Source organism: Enhydra lutris, unplaced genomic scaffold (assembly GCF_002288905.1).
Source record: "Enhydra lutris kenyoni isolate GAN:26980312 unplaced genomic scaffold, ASM228890v2 scaffoldscaffold36, whole genome shotgun sequence".
In the NCBI taxonomy this organism is placed as follows: domain Eukaryota; kingdom Metazoa; phylum Chordata; class Mammalia; order Carnivora; family Mustelidae; genus Enhydra; species Enhydra lutris.
The window spans coordinates 176359-195227 of record NW_019154120.1 but is presented as its reverse complement, the minus strand read 5'-3'; the positions used below and the strand labels follow the sequence as shown (position 1 = coordinate 195227).

The following is an 18869-nucleotide window of genomic DNA, read 5'->3' as shown; positions in this document are numbered from 1 at the left end:
CGAGTCCCGCATCGGGCTCTCTGCTCAGCGGGGAGCCTGCTTCCCTCTCTCTCTCTCTCTGCCTGCCTCTCCGTCTACTTGTGATCTCTCTCTGTCAAATAAATAAATAAAAATCTTAAAAAAAAATTAAAAAAAAAAGATTTTAGCTGATGGTTGAAAAAGGCTTCCCTAGTGCTCTGGGAGGACGTTTCCCCAGGGTACGAATAGGGAGCCCAACATCAGCATGTCCCCAGTCATCTCTCAGTTCCTCCCTGGAAGAAGTGACAGCCCCATTCTTGCAGTGAATAGCATTATTCTCAATAGCAAGAACAGCATTTATTTATTTTAGAGAGAGAGCCTGCAAGTGAGAGCAGGGGAGGGAGCAGAGGGAGAGAATCCTAAGCAGACTCCACGCTGCGCACAGGGCCCAGGGCGGGCTCGATCTCGTGACTCTGAGATCGTGACCTGAGCTGAAACCAAGAGCCAGACACTTAACTGACTGAGCCCCCCAGACACCCCAAGAGCAGCTTACTTTATGTGAGCCTGTAAGGCTGGGCCAGCACCCCGATCTCAGGCCCTCGTGCCTGCTTCAGGGATGTTTTAAGGGGACTCCTGCCTGAGGTGGTGTTTACGTCTGTGTGGTTGTTGGAAGTTGGAGGGACATAGGTGTCCTATAGACCTCACCAGCGATTTTTCTGGTCTCCTAATGGAATTCTCAGCCCCTCGATATAAAGGTGACCCACCTTCCCTTACCTAGAGGCCACGACCCAGACGTGTTTTAGACTTTAGAATGTTTTGGGCTGTAAAAAAGTGTTGTGCAGGACACTGGGGGGCTCTGCCTTCAGCTCTGGTCATGATCCCAGGGTTCTGGGATCGAGCCCCACATTGGGCTCCTTGCTCGGCGGGGAGCCTGCTTCTCCCTCTGCCTGCTGTTACCCCTGCTTGTGGTCTCTCTCCCTCTTGGGCAAATAAATAAAATCTTTAAAAACAACGTCCTGCCCATCCCATCACCGGCCCCACGCATACCCGTTACCAAGTGTGCTACAGTGTCTGCAGCACACACGAACGTGTCAGTAACAGCACAGGGTTTGCACTGGGCGTGTCTTACTCTCAGTTAAGAACTTCGGGCTTCCTGTGCTGTTTGCAGTTTGGGATTGTGGATTAGGGACCCCGAGAGCAGGAATGCATTCCCTCAAATAGAGGGCCTTCATTTCTGGTTTCCAGGTTTGCTCTAGACAAGTCTCCTGAATGCGAGCCTCACGCACATCACTGTTTCTGATTCTTTAGAAAGATCACGGATGCCCGCTGTTCCAGAACGTCTCCATCAGTGGCTCCGCATTCAGTTTCGTGTCTGTCTTCCAGCTCCTTAGTACTGGCGAGCAGTGGAACCTCTTCTTCCAGGCCCGTTCCTGCTGCCCACGCTTCCTGAGCACCCTCTGGACCGTGCTCCCCCCGGGCGATTCCTGCGCAGGGCCCTGGGCCCCGGGCTTCTGGCGAGTCAGTACCCGCCAAGCTGCTGGTCTGCGGTTCCAGTAACCTGCTAGAGGAAAGGGAAGCAGCCCTCTCTTTTGAGCGCACCCATAAGCAAGCTGTTGGCATCAAGTCCTTGAAAGTCTGCTCTCCTGACAGACACGAGGTAGGCTGGCCGAGGGTCCTGTGTAGGAGCGAGCCAGGGCCCGCGGGTCCACGTCTGTGGGCAGCACCCTGATGCGGACAGGAAGAAGCTGGCCGCTCTCTGTGTGGAGCCGCTGTGCAGGGACCCTGTTCTTCCTTCCTGCTGCCACTTAGCACAAGTGCAGGTGTGGTTTGGGTGGTGCTGACCGTTGCCCCTGACCTGGCCCCGGGGCGGGCGGGGGTGGAGAGGACTGGGACAAGTGAGAGGAGATAACACCGAGCTTACTAAACTCAATCCTTATTTTTTTTTAATTTGGGAAAATTGTGGTGTTGGTGGTATGTTTTGCTTTGTGTGTTTCTAAGGGATGAGGGATGATAGCATTTGTGTTCCTGGTCTTGGAGGCAGCCAGGACTCATCAGCTGTTAACCTGGCAACATTTTAACACGTAGGGTCCCAGCCCCCAGACACCAAGGTAGGTGCATCAGATAAACAGAAACAAGGGTGGACCTGGGCTCCCCCTGCCCCCGCCCAGCAGCTCTCCCTAGTCCTCGGGAGCCTGGTCACCCCCAGCAGACAGGGCACTGGCTCCGCTGGGGGCCACCACTGCTTTGGGAAAGTCATTAAGATTTCCTGAGCCCTGGCACTCACGACACGATTCCCGAGTTAAATGAAAAAGTGGGAAGCAACAAAATTGCCAGCTTGAACGATTTCTCCCCAGAGCAGCCTTCTTAAAACTCCCCAGGATTTCCTGCTGGGCCTGGGTAACGCTGTCAAATCGCCACCCTTCTGAGAATCTGCCTTTACTTTCCTCGTCCTGTCTCTCTACCCTAACAAAGCCCGTCCGACTGGGGGTCTTGAAGTGAAGCGCCCTGCTCAGCCTTCAGGCACTCGCAAGAGGAGGCCCCACTCCTGCCACATCAGAGCCAGCCCCCAGGGCTTGGGACGCACCTCAGGTCTATGGGTCTGCACTTTGGCCTCAAGAGCCCACAATCCCCTGTGTTGCTCCTTCAGGGCCCTTTCCAGCTACGGAAGGTGTGTGGGGACGCTCTAGAGTCTGTTTTCCTCAGATTCCCTGAGAGCAGCTTTTCTGTTCAAGAGCCCTAGCTTCTGCATACCCTGAGATTTCTGTGGTCCCTTCCAGGCTAGAGCTCAGGGCTCACCACGGCAGGCATAGGTAGCACCAGGCCAGATAAGCCTAGCAGGATGCACTCCCTGAAATGTCTTCTTTCCTACCCAGCATCTGGGGATGTTAACTCCCGGGAGGAACTGGCCTTTCCCTTCCCTCAAACTACTGAAGTACTTCTAGCTTATGGCCTGGACCCTTCCCCACAGAGAGGGGTACCCCCTTCCCCCAAGGCCGTGTCTAGAACCCTCCATCTGGGATGTGTTGGAGCCTCTGGTTAGGTTCTGACAAAAGGAAGGCCTTTGTAGAACACTCAGAAGGACAGCATTGTGTCCATGCACATTTTTATTGTGAACAGTCTTTCTATCTGACTGGAAGATGGGGAGGGCCCACGGGTGCAGGCGTGGGTACAGCAGAACGGGGTCTGAGGTCATTCCAGGAACCCAGGTGAGAGTGGGGGAGTGTGGGGGTGGCACATTGTTTCCTCCACTCACAGCTCTTCTGACAACAAACATCTGGGATTTTCTCCCACCAACCAGTCCTACAACTCTCTGACCCATCTGGGAGTCTTGCCATTGACTTCTGATCTGACGTTGACTGCTAGAATCAGTGCCCATGCACAGACTGACTCTCAGTCACACCTGGGGGGTCCTGGCTTGTCACCCCTACAGGTGACCGACCAGCTGTGAATCAGGGTTCCCACCACCCGCTCCTGGGGTCCCACGCTTCTCTAGGGCTTCTGCGCACACACTTACCTCTACCGGCTTGTTACGTAAGAAAGAGCGTGACAGATGAACCGCCAGACGGAGAGCCACCTGGGGTCCCACTCCGGGGAGCTGCTGCCCCCGTGGAGTTGGGGTGGGCCGCCTTGCCCGGATGTGGAAGCGCCCCAGGCCCAGCCTCCATCTCCATCTCCGGGCCCCTCCCCTCCCTGGAGGGTGGGGCTGGGGCTGGGGCCTAGGGCTCCAGGCTTCTGCTCTGTGAGGCTCTGGGCTGGGGCCATGCGGGGTTCAGAGTGTAAAGGAGGAGGAAAGGGATTGTTGGGAGTTTGGGGGGGAGCTGAGCTCCCTCTCCTGTCGTGGGGGTGTGGGAGCAGGAGGCCGCACCCCAGGGCTCCCAACCCTGGCCTCTGACCGCCCATTCTGGGTGGAGCTGCAGAGTTCTAGCCCCTCGGGAGTGCCTTGGGAGCCCGCATCTGCGCCTCCAAAAATACCCGTAAACCCCCAGCTTCCGGGGGTCCTGGACCCGGAGCGCCAGGCCAAGAGGCAAGGGGTGAAGCCAGGTGGGTCCTGACGGGGTTGAAGGAGTGCAGGGGTGGGAGGGAGCGGGTCTCAGAGGCAATCATTGTCCAAAAGCTGTTTCCCCCTGTCTGGCCAGCCTTCCCGTGGCCACCCAGCTCCCGGAAAACGAAGTGGGGTTTTCCCTCCTCTTCTGTGCTGCAGACGCGGGTGGCCTGTTTGTCTCGGGAGGGAGAGCAGTTCCGAGGAGCAGTGGCGGCCCCGGGAAGGCGGCTGGCAGGTGTGCGCGGACGCCCGCCCCGTGGGGCTGCAGCGCGGGGCTCCCCGTGGGAAGGCCCCCCGCCCCCCAGACTCGCTCTCGGCCTCGGTGGTGAGCTCCGGCTCCAACTCCCGCTCCCGCCCGGGCGCTGGTGCCTGCATACCCTGCCGCCCGCCGTGAGCCTCTGGCCGGCCTGGGACCACCTGCCCTGGGGGCGGAGCGGAGCCATGGGCGCCCCCGGGCACCGTGTGGGGAGGAGAGCGAGACGGCGTGGAGGCCGGGCCGCCGGGTCCACCGCAGTGCTGTGCGCGGGAGGGGGCCGCCCCGAGGTCACGGCGGCGAAGGCCGGTGTTGGGGTGTCCCGGGCAGAGGGGGTCGCGACCACAAAGGCCCTGATTGGGATCGCGGATCGCGGTGGAGCCCGGGCTGGTGGAGCGAGGTGGGGGCGGAGGGTCTGGCCGGGCCTGCGGTTCCGCGGGTGGTGCGCTTGCTCCGCGGGGAGGAGGTCGGACCCCGGCGGGAGCGTGGCCCGGAGGCACAGGTGGTGAGCGGTCGGGTGTCCCGCGGGTGGAGCTGGTGGGACCCCTGACAGAGCACAGCGGGGGTGCGAGGGGGCACGGGGAGGGCGGAGGGCCAGGCTGTGGAAGGACTCACCTGCTGCGCCCTCGGAGCCGCTGGGGGACGCGGTGATCCCCACCCCGCCTGCAGGTGCTGCGGGTACCATGGCCGTGACCAGCTGGCCACTGAGCAGCACCGCACAAGGGGAAACTCTAACGGGGTTACAGTGGTTGGGAGTCCTCGCCAGTGGTCAGGAGTCAGTCCTCTTGGGGTCAGGAGTCCTCGCTGGGGGACTCAGATCCCGGGCAGGTTTGTGGCACTGGTTGAGGAAGTGATATTTTATATTTGGCCTTTCCCCAGGATGATGCTTCTAGTAAGTGATGTTTTTAAAATGATTTAAATCTGTAGAAAGTTACTGTGGAGCAGACAACCCTGGAGGGGGTGACCCAGAGGACACAGGGCAGTGACCTGGGGTCCCCGAGGCGTCTGTGCTCGTTGAGAGCCCTGGGCCAGGCTGGCAGAGTGCCTGAACCTCCTGGGAGTGAGGGCTGGCCAGCTCCCGAGGCTTCGTCCTCACTCATGGCGGCCCTGCCTGGGTTTTCTGTGTGTGTGTGTGCGTGTGTGTGTGTGCGTGTGCGCGCGTGTGTGTGTGTGTGTGTGTGTGCGCGCGCGTGTGGTTGTTCTTGAGGGAGTGAGAGGCAGGACTCTCAAGCAGACTCCACGCCCGGTGGGGAGCTCAGTCTCCCAACCCTGAGATCGTGACCTGAGCCGAGGTTAAGGGTGGGATCCTTAGCTGACTGAGCCCCCAGGCGCCCCGTGGCTGCATTTTCAGAGGACTCTGTGATTGACTCACGCATTATCCTAGCCCGCCGGCCCCGTCCTACCTGGGTCCCACCATAGTTCACCACGGTACCTGACGATCATGTGCGATCATCGTTTTTAAGATTTTATTTATTTTTTTGACACAGAGAGAGAGACAGCGAGAGAGGGAACAGAAGCAGGGGACAGGGACAGAAGCAGGCTCCCTGCTGAGATGCAGCTGCTCAATCCCAGGACCCCGGGATCATTACCTGAGCCGAAGGCAGAGGCTTCACGACTGTGCCAGCCAGGCACCCTTTCTCTTGTTTCTCTATGTTTTGCACGATGACCCCCCACTGCTTGGGAAACTGGAGAACGTGTGGGCACTGAACACTGGGCCGTCGCGGGCACCCCCCGTGGGGCTGGACAGGAAGGACCGGCTGAGAGACCAGCGTGTGTTCCTGCCCCAGCAACACAGTCCAGGGGTCAGTCATGACACTGGTGTGGGTTCAGCTGCACAGGTGCACATGGGGGCCACGGGAATGCAGGAGGGGGTCGGCCCAGCCCCCTCTGGTGAAGCTGCCAGCCCCAAGTGCTGAGCCCTACAGTCTGCGCAGAACACGGACTGTGAGGGAGGCTGTCTGGTGGGGGGAAGGGCGGGTCTGGAGCTCTGCACTCCGCAGACAACCCCTGGCGGAGCTGGCAGGTGCTCGATGGGAAGGCAGCTGGGGCTGGACTGGAGGAGTGGGGACCATGAGGGGCACCCAGGGACCTGTGGCCGGAGATAGGACCCACTGAGTCAGGCAGCCCCTTTCTGGCCGGTGGCGCCTGCAGGCTTGCTGACATATGGAAATCTGTTTGGTTTTTGCTCAGGCTGAAGTTCTGAAAGTCAACATTTTAAAGACCGATTTTTTTTTTTTTATATAATCCCCTTATGATGGGAGATGATAGTTTCTTTTTCTTCCCTTTTATTATTTATTTGAAATCTCTTTTGCCACTGTATATCCTGGGACCTGGGAATGAGAAACCTGGATTTCCTGTAATGGAAACACGTGGCCTGTACGCTTCCTGCTGCTGCCCGAGCTAGATCTGCTGGCCTCTGGGGTGGGGGTGGGGGTCAGCAACTCCTACTGACCCGCAACAGCTCCCAGTGTGTAGGTCTGCGAGTGGGGGGTGGTGGCGGGAGGGTGGAAGGGGAGGGACTGGCTCAGATAAGCGGCACAGCAAGAGCTGTTTCCCTTGGAGACAAGAGGGTCTGGAGGCAGATTCGGGAGGCAGATTCGGGAAGCCCTGAGGGGGCTGTTTCTGGAGGGTGAGATTGTACATGGGGTGGGGAAGAGGAGGGTCACGTTCTACAGTCTGGCTCGGAAAGTGTCTGAATTTTTCAGTCAAGTGTTGTTTTCTTCATGTAAAAGAGTTCCATTTGAGGGATGCAAAGCTGATGGGACATTTATGTTTTTAAATTAAATACATATTCATTTAACTGAAACCAAATATTTAAAATGTTTTCCTCCTATCAAAACATGCCATTCACAGTGTGTTACCACTTCACATGATCATTGAGGACACGACAGTCCCCTCCTTAGTGTGGTTGCAGGGACGACGCTGGAATCAGGAGCCCATGTTTTGCTCTCTGTAGTCACCATGGAAACCACAGGTGGAGGTTCTCCTCTGCACCGGCCTGACCTTTCCCCCATTTCCAAAGTGGTCACTGTCTTTGCGGGCTGACTTTCTGCCTCCCTGTGTCCTTGTCCGTGTCGGAGGCTCACTGGAGCCTGTGGGGTGACCCTACCCTGGGACCTGCCCATGCTGCCTGGGATGAGCCCCCTAGGCAGGTCCAGGTGATGCTTGCTTAGGACAGGCAGCCCAAGAACCTCTCAAGTACCAGTGGTGGGTCTGGTCTAACTAGTAAATGCTTCAGGAGGTGACATAGTTAAAGAAAAGGAAACGGAATGATTTTTCTTCTGTTGGACAGGAAAAATGCAAATGTGTGCAAATCAGAGAGAGACAAATATCCTATGATTTCATTCCTGTGGAATTTAAGAATCAAAACAGAGGATCATAGTGGAAGGGAGGGAGAAATAAAATCATACGGAATCAGAGAGGAGACAAACCGTAAGAGACTCTCAACTCTAGGGAACAAGCTGAGGGTTGCTGTGGGGGAGGGGATGGGGAGATGGGCGCAGGGAGGTAATGTAGCAAGCACTGGGCGTCAGACACAACAAATGAGTCCCTGAACTCTGCCTCTGAAACTAGGAATGCACAGAGTGGCAATTAACTGATTTTAAATCAATTACAATCCACTAAAATTAAATCAATTAAATTAACTGAATTAAAATCAACTAAAATGTGTAGAAGCACCTTTGTTGGGGATGTGTTCTCCCACTGGAGGAGGCAGTGGGGAGCAGGTGGGCATCCTTGTGGGGGCAGCTTGCCCGTGTCTGCTGGGGTCACAGATGCCGTCTCCGTGACCCCCACCTGGCACGTGGGCATCTGCCCTGAAGAGACTCAGGTCCTGATCTCGGGGTCAAGCCCCATGTTGGGCTCCACGTGGGGTGTGGCTTCTGCTTGGGATTCTCTCTCCCCTTCCTCTGCCTCCAGCTTGCACAGTCTCTTTCTCTAAACAAAATAATAATAAAAAAGAGTCAAATCTGAAACTGGTAGTAGAGCTAATAGCCAGGCAGGGCTGAATTCTGAGGGCCTCATAGGACTTGCTTGTGTCCTGCGGGCTGACGGACCCAGCACAGAAAACTCCCAGAAGAGCTTTTTCTTCCAGATGGCATGTTTTTCTTAAACGAGAGATACTGTGCGTTCAAGTTGTGAAGCCGAAAGTCGATGGGGAGGAGTCTGCGGGCAGCAAGCCACACACGCGAGGGCATCTGGAGGGGCCTCTGGGTCAGGGGCGCGGGGACCCAGCCGCCCCCTCCCCGGTGTCTTTCTAAAGTGGAGGAAGAGCCAGTCACCAAGTCCGCCGGGACTCAAGGGGCAGGTGGAGCGGCTCCTCGTGCTCCGTGTCCGTGAGCCCTGGCACTCACGACACGATTCCCGAGTTAAATGAAAAAGTGGGAAGCAACAAAATTGCCAGCTTGAACGATTTCTCCCCAGAGCAGCCTTCTTAAAACTCCCCAGGATTTCCTGCTGGGCCTGGGTAACGCTGTCAAATCGCCACCCTTCTGAGAATCTGCCTTTACTTTCCTCGTCCTGTCTCTCTACCCTAACAAAGCCCGTCCGACTGGGGGTCTTGAAGTGAAGCGCCCTGCTCAGCCTTCAGGCACTCGCAAGAGGAGGCCCCACTCCTGCCACATCAGAGCCAGCCCCCAGGGCTTGGGACGCACCTCAGGTCTATGGGTCTGCACTTTGGCCTCAAGAGCCCACAATCCCCTGTGTTGCTCCTTCAGGGCCCTTTCCAGCTACGGAAGGTGTGTGGGGACGCTCTAGAGTCTGTTTTCCTCAGATTCCCTGAGAGCAGCTTTTCTGTTCAAGAGCCCTAGCTTCTGCATACCCTGAGATTTCTGTGGTCCCTTCCAGGCTAGAGCTCAGGGCTCACCACGGCAGGCATAGGTAGCACCAGGCCAGATAAGCCTAGCAGGATGCACTCCCTGAAATGTCTTCTTTCCTACCCAGCATCTGGGGATGTTAACTCCCGGGAGGAACTGGCCTTTCCCTTCCCTCAAACTACTGAAGTACTTCTAGCTTATGGCCTGGACCCTTCCCCACAGAGAGGGGTACCCCCTTCCCCCAAGGCCGTGTCTAGAACCCTCCATCTGGGATGTGTTGGAGCCTCTGGTTAGGTTCTGACAAAAGGAAGGCCTTTGTAGAACACTCAGAAGGACAGCATTGTGTCCATGCACATTTTTATTGTGAACAGTCTTTCTATCTGACTGGAAGATGGGGAGGGCCCACGGGTGCAGGCGTGGGTACAGCAGAACGGGGTCTGAGGTCATTCCAGGAACCCAGGTGAGAGTGGGGGAGTGTGGGGGTGGCACATTGTTTCCTCCACTCACAGCTCTTCTGACAACAAACATCTGGGATTTTCTCCCACCAACCAGTCCTACAACTCTCTGACCCATCTGGGAGTCTTGCCATTGACTTCTGATCTGACGTTGACTGCTAGAATCAGTGCCCATGCACAGACTGACTCTCAGTCACACCTGGGGGGTCCTGGCTTGTCACCCCTACAGGTGACCGACCAGCTGTGAATCAGGGTTCCCACCACCCGCTCCTGGGGTCCCACGCTTCTCTAGGGCTTCTGCGCACACACTTACCTCTACCGGCTTGTTACGTAAGAAAGAGCGTGACAGATGAACCGCCAGACGGAGAGCCACCTGGGGTCCCACTCCGGGGAGCTGCTGCCCCCGTGGAGTTGGGGTGGGCCGCCTTGCCCGGATGTGGAAGCGCCCCAGGCCCAGCCTCCATCTCCATCTCCGGGCCCCTCCCCTCCCTGGAGGGTGGGGCTGGGGCTGGGGCCTAGGGCTCCAGGCTTCTGCTCTGTGAGGCTCTGGGCTGGGGCCATGCGGGGTTCAGAGTGTAAAGGAGGAGGAAAGGGATTGTTGGGAGTTTGGGGGGGAGCTGAGCTCCCTCTCCTGTCGTGGGGGTGTGGGAGCAGGAGGCCGCACCCCAGGGCTCCCAACCCTGGCCTCTGACCGCCCATTCTGGGTGGAGCTGCAGAGTTCTAGCCCCTCGGGAGTGCCTTGGGAGCCCGCATCTGCGCCTCCAAAAATACCCGTAAACCCCCAGCTTCCGGGGGTCCTGGACCCGGAGCGCCAGGCCAAGAGGCAAGGGGTGAAGCCAGGTGGGTCCTGACGGGGTTGAAGGAGTGCAGGGGTGGGAGGGAGCGGGTCTCAGAGGCAATCATTGTCCAAAAGCTGTTTCCCCCTGTCTGGCCAGCCTTCCCGTGGCCACCCAGCTCCCGGAAAACGAAGTGGGGTTTTCCCTCCTCTTCTGTGCTGCAGACGCGGGTGGCCTGTTTGTCTCGGGAGGGAGAGCAGTTCCGAGGAGCAGTGGCGGCCCCGGGAAGGCGGCTGGCAGGTGTGCGCGGACGCCCGCCCCGTGGGGCTGCAGCGCGGGGCTCCCCGTGGGAAGGCCCCCCGCCCCCCAGACTCGCTCTCGGCCTCGGTGGTGAGCTCCGGCTCCAACTCCCGCTCCCGCCCGGGCGCTGGTGCCTGCATACCCTGCCGCCCGCCGTGAGCCTCTGGCCGGCCTGGGACCACCTGCCCTGGGGGCGGAGCGGAGCCATGGGCGCCCCCGGGCACCGTGTGGGGAGGAGAGCGAGACGGCGTGGAGGCCGGGCCGCCGGGTCCACCGCAGTGCTGTGCGCGGGAGGGGGCCGCCCCGAGGTCACGGCGGCGAAGGCCGGTGTTGGGGTGTCCCGGGCAGAGGGGGTCGCGACCACAAAGGCCCTGATTGGGATCGCGGATCGCGGTGGAGCCCGGGCTGGTGGAGCGAGGTGGGGGCGGAGGGTCTGGCCGGGCCTGCGGTTCCGCGGGTGGTGCGCTTGCTCCGCGGGGAGGAGGTCGGACCCCGGCGGGAGCGTGGCCCGGAGGCACAGGTGGTGAGCGGTCGGGTGTCCCGCGGGTGGAGCTGGTGGGACCCCTGACAGAGCACAGCGGGGGTGCGAGGGGGCACGGGGAGGGCGGAGGGCCAGGCTGTGGAAGGACTCACCTGCTGCGCCCTCGGAGCCGCTGGGGGACGCGGTGATCCCCACCCCGCCTGCAGGTGCTGCGGGTACCATGGCCGTGACCAGCTGGCCACTGAGCAGCACCGCACAAGGGGAAACTCTAACGGGGTTACAGTGGTTGGGAGTCCTCGCCAGTGGTCAGGAGTCAGTCCTCTTGGGGTCAGGAGTCCTCGCTGGGGGACTCAGATCCCGGGCAGGTTTGTGGCACTGGTTGAGGAAGTGATATTTTATATTTGGCCTTTCCCCAGGATGATGCTTCTAGTAAGTGATGTTTTTAAAATGATTTAAATCTGTAGAAAGTTACTGTGGAGCAGACAACCCTGGAGGGGGTGACCCAGAGGACACAGGGCAGTGACCTGGGGTCCCCGAGGCGTCTGTGCTCGTTGAGAGCCCTGGGCCAGGCTGGCAGAGTGCCTGAACCTCCTGGGAGTGAGGGCTGGCCAGCTCCCGAGGCTTCGTCCTCACTCATGGCGGCCCTGCCTGGGTTTTCTGTGTGTGTGTGTGCGTGTGTGTGTGTGCGTGTGCGCGCGTGTGTGTGTGTGTGTGTGTGTGCGCGCGCGTGTGGTTGTTCTTGAGGGAGTGAGAGGCAGGACTCTCAAGCAGACTCCACGCCCGGTGGGGAGCTCAGTCTCCCAACCCTGAGATCGTGACCTGAGCCGAGGTTAAGGGTGGGATCCTTAGCTGACTGAGCCCCCAGGCGCCCCGTGGCTGCATTTTCAGAGGACTCTGTGATTGACTCACGCATTATCCTAGCCCGCCGGCCCCGTCCTACCTGGGTCCCACCATAGTTCACCACGGTACCTGACGATCATGTGCGATCATCGTTTTTAAGATTTTATTTATTTTTTTGACACAGAGAGAGAGACAGCGAGAGAGGGAACAGAAGCAGGGGACAGGGACAGAAGCAGGCTCCCTGCTGAGATGCAGCTGCTCAATCCCAGGACCCCGGGATCATTACCTGAGCCGAAGGCAGAGGCTTCACGACTGTGCCAGCCAGGCACCCTTTCTCTTGTTTCTCTATGTTTTGCACGATGACCCCCCACTGCTTGGGAAACTGGAGAACGTGTGGGCACTGAACACTGGGCCGTCGCGGGCACCCCCCGTGGGGCTGGACAGGAAGGACCGGCTGAGAGACCAGCGTGTGTTCCTGCCCCAGCAACACAGTCCAGGGGTCAGTCATGACACTGGTGTGGGTTCAGCTGCACAGGTGCACATGGGGGCCACGGGAATGCAGGAGGGGGTCGGCCCAGCCCCCTCTGGTGAAGCTGCCAGCCCCAAGTGCTGAGCCCTACAGTCTGCGCAGAACACGGACTGTGAGGGAGGCTGTCTGGTGGGGGGAAGGGCGGGTCTGGAGCTCTGCACTCCGCAGACAACCCCTGGCGGAGCTGGCAGGTGCTCGATGGGAAGGCAGCTGGGGCTGGACTGGAGGAGTGGGGACCATGAGGGGCACCCAGGGACCTGTGGCCGGAGATAGGACCCACTGAGTCAGGCAGCCCCTTTCTGGCCGGTGGCGCCTGCAGGCTTGCTGACATATGGAAATCTGTTTGGTTTTTGCTCAGGCTGAAGTTCTGAAAGTCAACATTTTAAAGACCGATTTTTTTTTTTTATATAATCCCCTTATGATGGGAGATGATAGTTTCTTTTTCTTCCCTTTTATTATTTATTTGAAATCTCTTTTGCCACTGTATATCCTGGGACCTGGGAATGAGAAACCTGGATTTCCTGTAATGGAAACACGTGGCCTGTACGCTTCCTGCTGCTGCCCGAGCTAGATCTGCTGGCCTCTGGGGTGGGGGTGGGGGTCAGCAACTCCTACTGACCCGCAACAGCTCCCAGTGTGTAGGTCTGCGAGTGGGGGGTGGTGGCGGGAGGGTGGAAGGGGAGGGACTGGCTCAGATAAGCGGCACAGCAAGAGCTGTTTCCCTTGGAGACAAGAGGGTCTGGAGGCAGATTCGGGAGGCAGATTCGGGAAGCCCTGAGGGGGCTGTTTCTGGAGGGTGAGATTGTACATGGGGTGGGGAAGAGGAGGGTCACGTTCTACAGTCTGGCTCGGAAAGTGTCTGAATTTTTCAGTCAAGTGTTGTTTTCTTCATGTAAAAGAGTTCCATTTGAGGGATGCAAAGCTGATGGGACATTTATGTTTTTAAATTAAATACATATTCATTTAACTGAAACCAAATATTTAAAATGTTTTCCTCCTATCAAAACATGCCATTCACAGTGTGTTACCACTTCACATGATCATTGAGGACACGACAGTCCCCTCCTTAGTGTGGTTGCAGGGACGACGCTGGAATCAGGAGCCCATGTTTTGCTCTCTGTAGTCACCATGGAAACCACAGGTGGAGGTTCTCCTCTGCACCGGCCTGACCTTTCCCCCATTTCCAAAGTGGTCACTGTCTTTGCGGGCTGACTTTCTGCCTCCCTGTGTCCTTGTCCGTGTCGGAGGCTCACTGGAGCCTGTGGGGTGACCCTACCCTGGGACCTGCCCATGCTGCCTGGGATGAGCCCCCTAGGCAGGTCCAGGTGATGCTTGCTTAGGACAGGCAGCCCAAGAACCTCTCAAGTACCAGTGGTGGGTCTGGTCTAACTAGTAAATGCTTCAGGAGGTGACATAGTTAAAGAAAAGGAAACGGAATGATTTTTCTTCTGTTGGACAGGAAAAATGCAAATGTGTGCAAATCAGAGAGAGACAAATATCCTATGATTTCATTCCTGTGGAATTTAAGAATCAAAACAGAGGATCATAGTGGAAGGGAGGGAGAAATAAAATCATACGGAATCAGAGAGGAGACAAACCGTAAGAGACTCTCAACTCTAGGGAACAAGCTGAGGGTTGCTGTGGGGGAGGGGATGGGGAGATGGGCGCAGGGAGGTAATGTAGCAAGCACTGGGCGTCAGACACAACAAATGAGTCCCTGAACTCTGCCTCTGAAACTAGGAATGCACAGAGTGGCAATTAACTGATTTTAAATCAATTACAATCCACTAAAATTAAATCAATTAAATTAACTGAATTAAAATCAACTAAAATGTGTAGAAGCACCTTTGTTGGGGATGTGTTCTCCCACTGGAGGAGGCAGTGGGGAGCAGGTGGGCATCCTTGTGGGGGCAGCTTGCCCGTGTCTGCTGGGGTCACAGATGCCGTCTCCGTGACCCCCACCTGGCACGTGGGCATCTGCCCTGAAGAGACTCAGGTCCTGATCTCGGGGTCAAGCCCCATGTTGGGCTCCACGTGGGGTGTGGCTTCTGCTTGGGATTCTCTCTCCCCTTCCTCTGCCTCCAGCTTGCACAGTCTCTTTCTCTAAACAAAATAATAATAAAAAAGAGTCAAATCTGAAACTGGTAGTAGAGCTAATAGCCAGGCAGGGCTGAATTCTGAGGGCCTCATAGGACTTGCTTGTGTCCTGCGGGCTGACGGACCCAGCACAGAAAACTCCCAGAAGAGCTTTTTCTTCCAGATGGCATGTTTTTCTTAAACGAGAGATACTGTGCGTTCAAGTTGTGAAGCCGAAAGTCGATGGGGAGGAGTCTGCGGGCAGCAAGCCACACACGCGAGGGCATCTGGAGGGGCCTCTGGGTCAGGGGCGCGGGGACCCAGCCGCCCCCTCCCCGGTGTCTTTCTAAAGTGGAGGAAGAGCCAGTCACCAAGTCCGCCGGGACTCAAGGGGCAGGTGGAGCGGCTCCTCGTGCTCCGTGTCCGCCATCAGACTGTCGTGCTCCGTGTCCCCCATCAGACTGTCGTGCTCCGAGTCCCCCATCAGACTGTCGTGCTCCGTGTCCCCCATCAGACTGTCGTGCTCCGTGTCCCCCATCAGACTGTCGTGCTCCTTGTCCCCCATCAGACTGTCGTGCTCCGTGTCCCCCATCAGCAGTCTGTTTGACATGATGAAAATGTAACAAGAACACCGTTGGAGTTTTTGCTTGGGTGTAGTTCAATAAATAAAGGAAAATGGGTCGTTTTGATGGAGCAGGAGGCTGGCTGAGGACAAAGCAGAAGGTGGCTCCTTGCACCCCCTCTCCACCCGCTCCCCTCGGTAATGTGTGTCACATTCCTCAGGCACCCCTGGCTGCCCTAAAAGAAAAACAAATAGTTAACTTGCAGAGATCACAATCCTGCAAGGCAGGAGTCTCCCTTGGTTTACAAATGTCCTTGAGATTTACAACAAAGGAGTTACCTTATCAATAGCCCAATTTCCAGAGGCACATAACTCAGTTCCTCAAGCCCTAATGTCACCCTCCCCTCCATAAACAAAACTGAAGGAGGCTGAGGTAGAAGGAAAAGTAAATAAAGTTAAATTTCTTCTAAACCCAAATCTCACTAACAAGGACGCTTGATAGCAGGAAGGTAACATTCCACCAGGAGACTCCCCAATTGTCTTCATGCTAGTGCCTCATTAGAGGGAAAGCGGCCTTGGCTTGGTAGTAACCAGGCCTTCAATATCCTGACAGTCTTCTTTACCCCAATAGCCCTTCTGAATACTTTGTCCTCACCTACCCAACTCCTCACATCCCCGGGGCAGCATCTCCGTCTGCCCACGGGTCCTGTCCCCGTGCTCTAATAAACCACCTTTTTGCACCAAAGACGTCTTAAGAATTCTTTCTTAGCCTTCGGCCCCGAACCTCACCCCACCGAACCTCACCTAGGTTCTAGAACTTCATCAGTTTCATAAAAACAACTTGGGATTACAGCTGGAGGGGTGGTGGGAGTTCCACGTGCGTTCTCCAAAAATGTGTGTGTGATCAGAAAAGTTTCTGCTTCTCTTGGTTTTCTAATACGAAGTGAGCAAAATGCTGCTGTGTAAATGAACAGATGAATTTTTAAAAAATGATCAGGAGTATCAGGAAATATGGGGGCCTATTAGGTAAGCTGAATAAGCATTTTTTCCCTAATCTTTCGCTCAGGGAAAAATTGTCAAAACCTCCAAAGCAATTTCGTGTTTTGAAATTAGGCTTTCCTCTTAGAGCGCGCCCGCCCTGGGTCCGGTCAGGAGTCGGCCGCAAGACAGCTGACGCGCAAATAGTGTGTCTGTGGCTCAGGATGCCTCTGGGGTGCGGAAAGTGTAGTGTGTGGAAGCGTTTCCTACCACAGACGCGTGACGCTCTCCACTGGCGTCCGGGGAGCCGAGGCCACTATCGTGAACACGTGACTTTAAGTGCTTCCAAAGGGTAGCTCTGAAGATGGTGGAATTTCACAAGACTAGAACTTTGCCTTGCGATATTGTGAGCGCCCTAACTCCTCCTAAATTTGTTTTTTAATTTTTTAAATATTTTAATTTGTTTTTGAGAGAGAGTGCATGCCAGTGGGGGAGGGGCAGAAGGAGAGGCTCTCCAGCAGAGTCCGTGCTGAGCCTGGAGCCCGACATGGGGCTTGATCTCACGACCCTGAGATCACGGTCTGAGTGGAAACCGAGAGCCAGACGCCGAGCCGACCGAGCCTTCCGCACCTCCCAGGCGCACCTACGTCTTCAGTTTAAATGGTAAAGCCAGAAGTCTGGTCTGAAACCCGTGGAAATAGACCGTACGTGCGCCTGAGGGTGAGGGTTCTGATGTCTGGCGTCTGGGGGCGCGGGCCAGAGGCAGGTGGAGACGGACGGTCGTGCTCCACACTCTTACTTCGAGGCTGATGTTTTCCTGGGACGTGTTCTCCTCTCCGTGGTGCCCGGGATCTGCAGCTGTGCAAACCCGGGCGTGTCGTCCTCACCCGCACCTCTGCCGAGCTCGCAGCCTCCAGTCCGCAGTCAGCCCCCCGCCCCACGCCCCTCAGGATGGGCTGGAAGCATGAAGGGGAGCTGCTGGGATTCTCCGGACGCTGGAGGGGGCCGTCTGACAGCGAAGGGGTAGGCTGCGTTCTTTGTTCTCGGTGTTCCGCAGATTCTGAGAGCTGCTTGGAACGTTCTCCAAGGAGAATTATGTGAGGGTTGAGTTTTGGGATTTCTGAGTGAAAATGTGTTCATTGAAATCAGGAGGCGGGGATGACATGAGTATGACTGAGAATTTCGTATCTGCTGGGGGAGGGCATCACAGACCTGCCGTGTCCGCAGGGACGTCGCCGTGCCTGTCCTCCCACGATGCAGTCAGTGCAGCGTGACTGTCACACCGGTTCGTCCCATCAGTCCCAGCCGCACCCGTCGTCAGGTGGGCTCCACGCATGGGGAAGGCGTTTATTGCCCTCCCCACGGGGACCAGACGTGGGCCTCTGCTGCACGCAGGGTGTGCGCAGGGTGTACGCAGCAGCTGCCCACGTCCTCGCTCCGCCAGGTCAGCAGCGTGGGCTCAGCCCTGCGCACCTCGTGATGGTGGGACCTGGGGCCGGTCTTCCAGAGGAGAGTTTTGTGAGAGGGACGTCTGTAAGAATTATTCCTTGGCTGAACTGGTCATGCTTGGGCACGTGTCATTTTGCTGTTTGTTGTCTCAAAAAATAAAACACACGTCTTCCCTGTATTACAAGTAGGCTCCGCGTCCAGTGTGGGGCTTGAACTGACAACCCTGAGATCCATGTTCTACTGACTGAGCCAGCCAGGCACCCCAAAATGCACGTCTTTTGACACAAACCATTGCTTTTGAGACGTCCCGACCTACATTTGGAATAGGTCTCTTAGAAAACACTGGAATATTGGGCTTTTCCTAGATTTTCAGCCATTTTTCTTGATGACCCAGAGATTCTCTTGTTCATGAGGTGAGGTTTTCCGGATGCAGTGGCCTTTCTGGAATTGCAGGAGGCATGGAAGGCATTTTCCCTTATTCTGGTTCATATACACCGAGGATTCAGTGGCTCCCCTGTGAGTGGCCTTTACCATTGCAATGAAGGCTTTCACAGAGACACACGTTTGGCCGCAGTGAAGTCTAGGCCATGGGGGCACCCCCCACCCCGGTCTACATCTGGCCTCCCCGGCCCAGTGAAACCGTAGAGCAAGGCCTGGAGCAGAGTCCAGCTGGCAGGGAAATGAGGTTTCAGACGGCAGAAGCAATCCAAGACGTCGATGTGGGACCCTCTCAGGTTGTGGCAGAGGAGTTTCCCACAGGACACATACTGCTCCTTATGCCCCAAAGAATACGGGAGGTTCTCCTCCCCACACCCCCACCACGCCCGAGCCGATGTCGTCAGGGGACACAGAGTATGTCAGGTGAGCATACCAGGATTCTTGTTGGCCCCGCAGCCGCAGCGCTCATCCCTGGCTGAGCCCTGTGCGTGCCCTGCCCACCCTTGGCCGCACGGATGGTGATAGGAAGGCCTGGCTTCTGCACGTGCCCTTGGAAACAGGACACGTCTGTGTGGCAGGCACCTCCAGGAGACTCCGCCTCATTCCCATTCCTGGCTTGCAGGGCAGGGTTGAGAGGATGGGACAAATAAACGGGGTATGGGTGTCCTGTGTGCCCCAAGTGCGGCGAGGAGGGACCATCTGACCAGAGGCAGGCGTCCCTCCAACCCTGCCCCATGTCCCGTGTCGTCTCCTCCATCCTCGTCGAGCTGCTCTGCGTCTGCTGAGTGGACAGAGTCAATGTGCAGGGCAAGACCAGCTCTTCCGACAGCACCGGGCAAGGCTCTCACTCTTTACGTTGTCACTCTATGCATGAGTCCTGTTTGCTTGTGGTAGGGAGAAAGCAAGCCCTGGTCTTTT

The 18869-nt window shown here is 56.9% G+C and overlaps 1 protein-coding gene across 1 annotated transcript in view; it reads right to left on the bottom strand.

Moving 5' to 3' along the window:
* LOC111154221 (basic proline-rich protein-like) overlaps positions 1-15116 on the bottom strand; it is a 17849-nt gene extending 2733 nt beyond the window's left edge. The window contains exons 1-3 of the mRNA XM_022513699.1: positions 14896-15116; positions 10671-11162; positions 4308-4799 (exon numbers count right to left, since the gene is read on the bottom strand). Coding sequence (XP_022369407.1) covers positions 4308-4799; positions 10671-11162; positions 14896-15116 — 1205 coding nt within the window. The remainder of the gene's footprint in view (positions 1-4307; positions 4800-10670; positions 11163-14895) is intronic.
* Positions 15117-18869: the final 3753 nt, after the last annotated feature.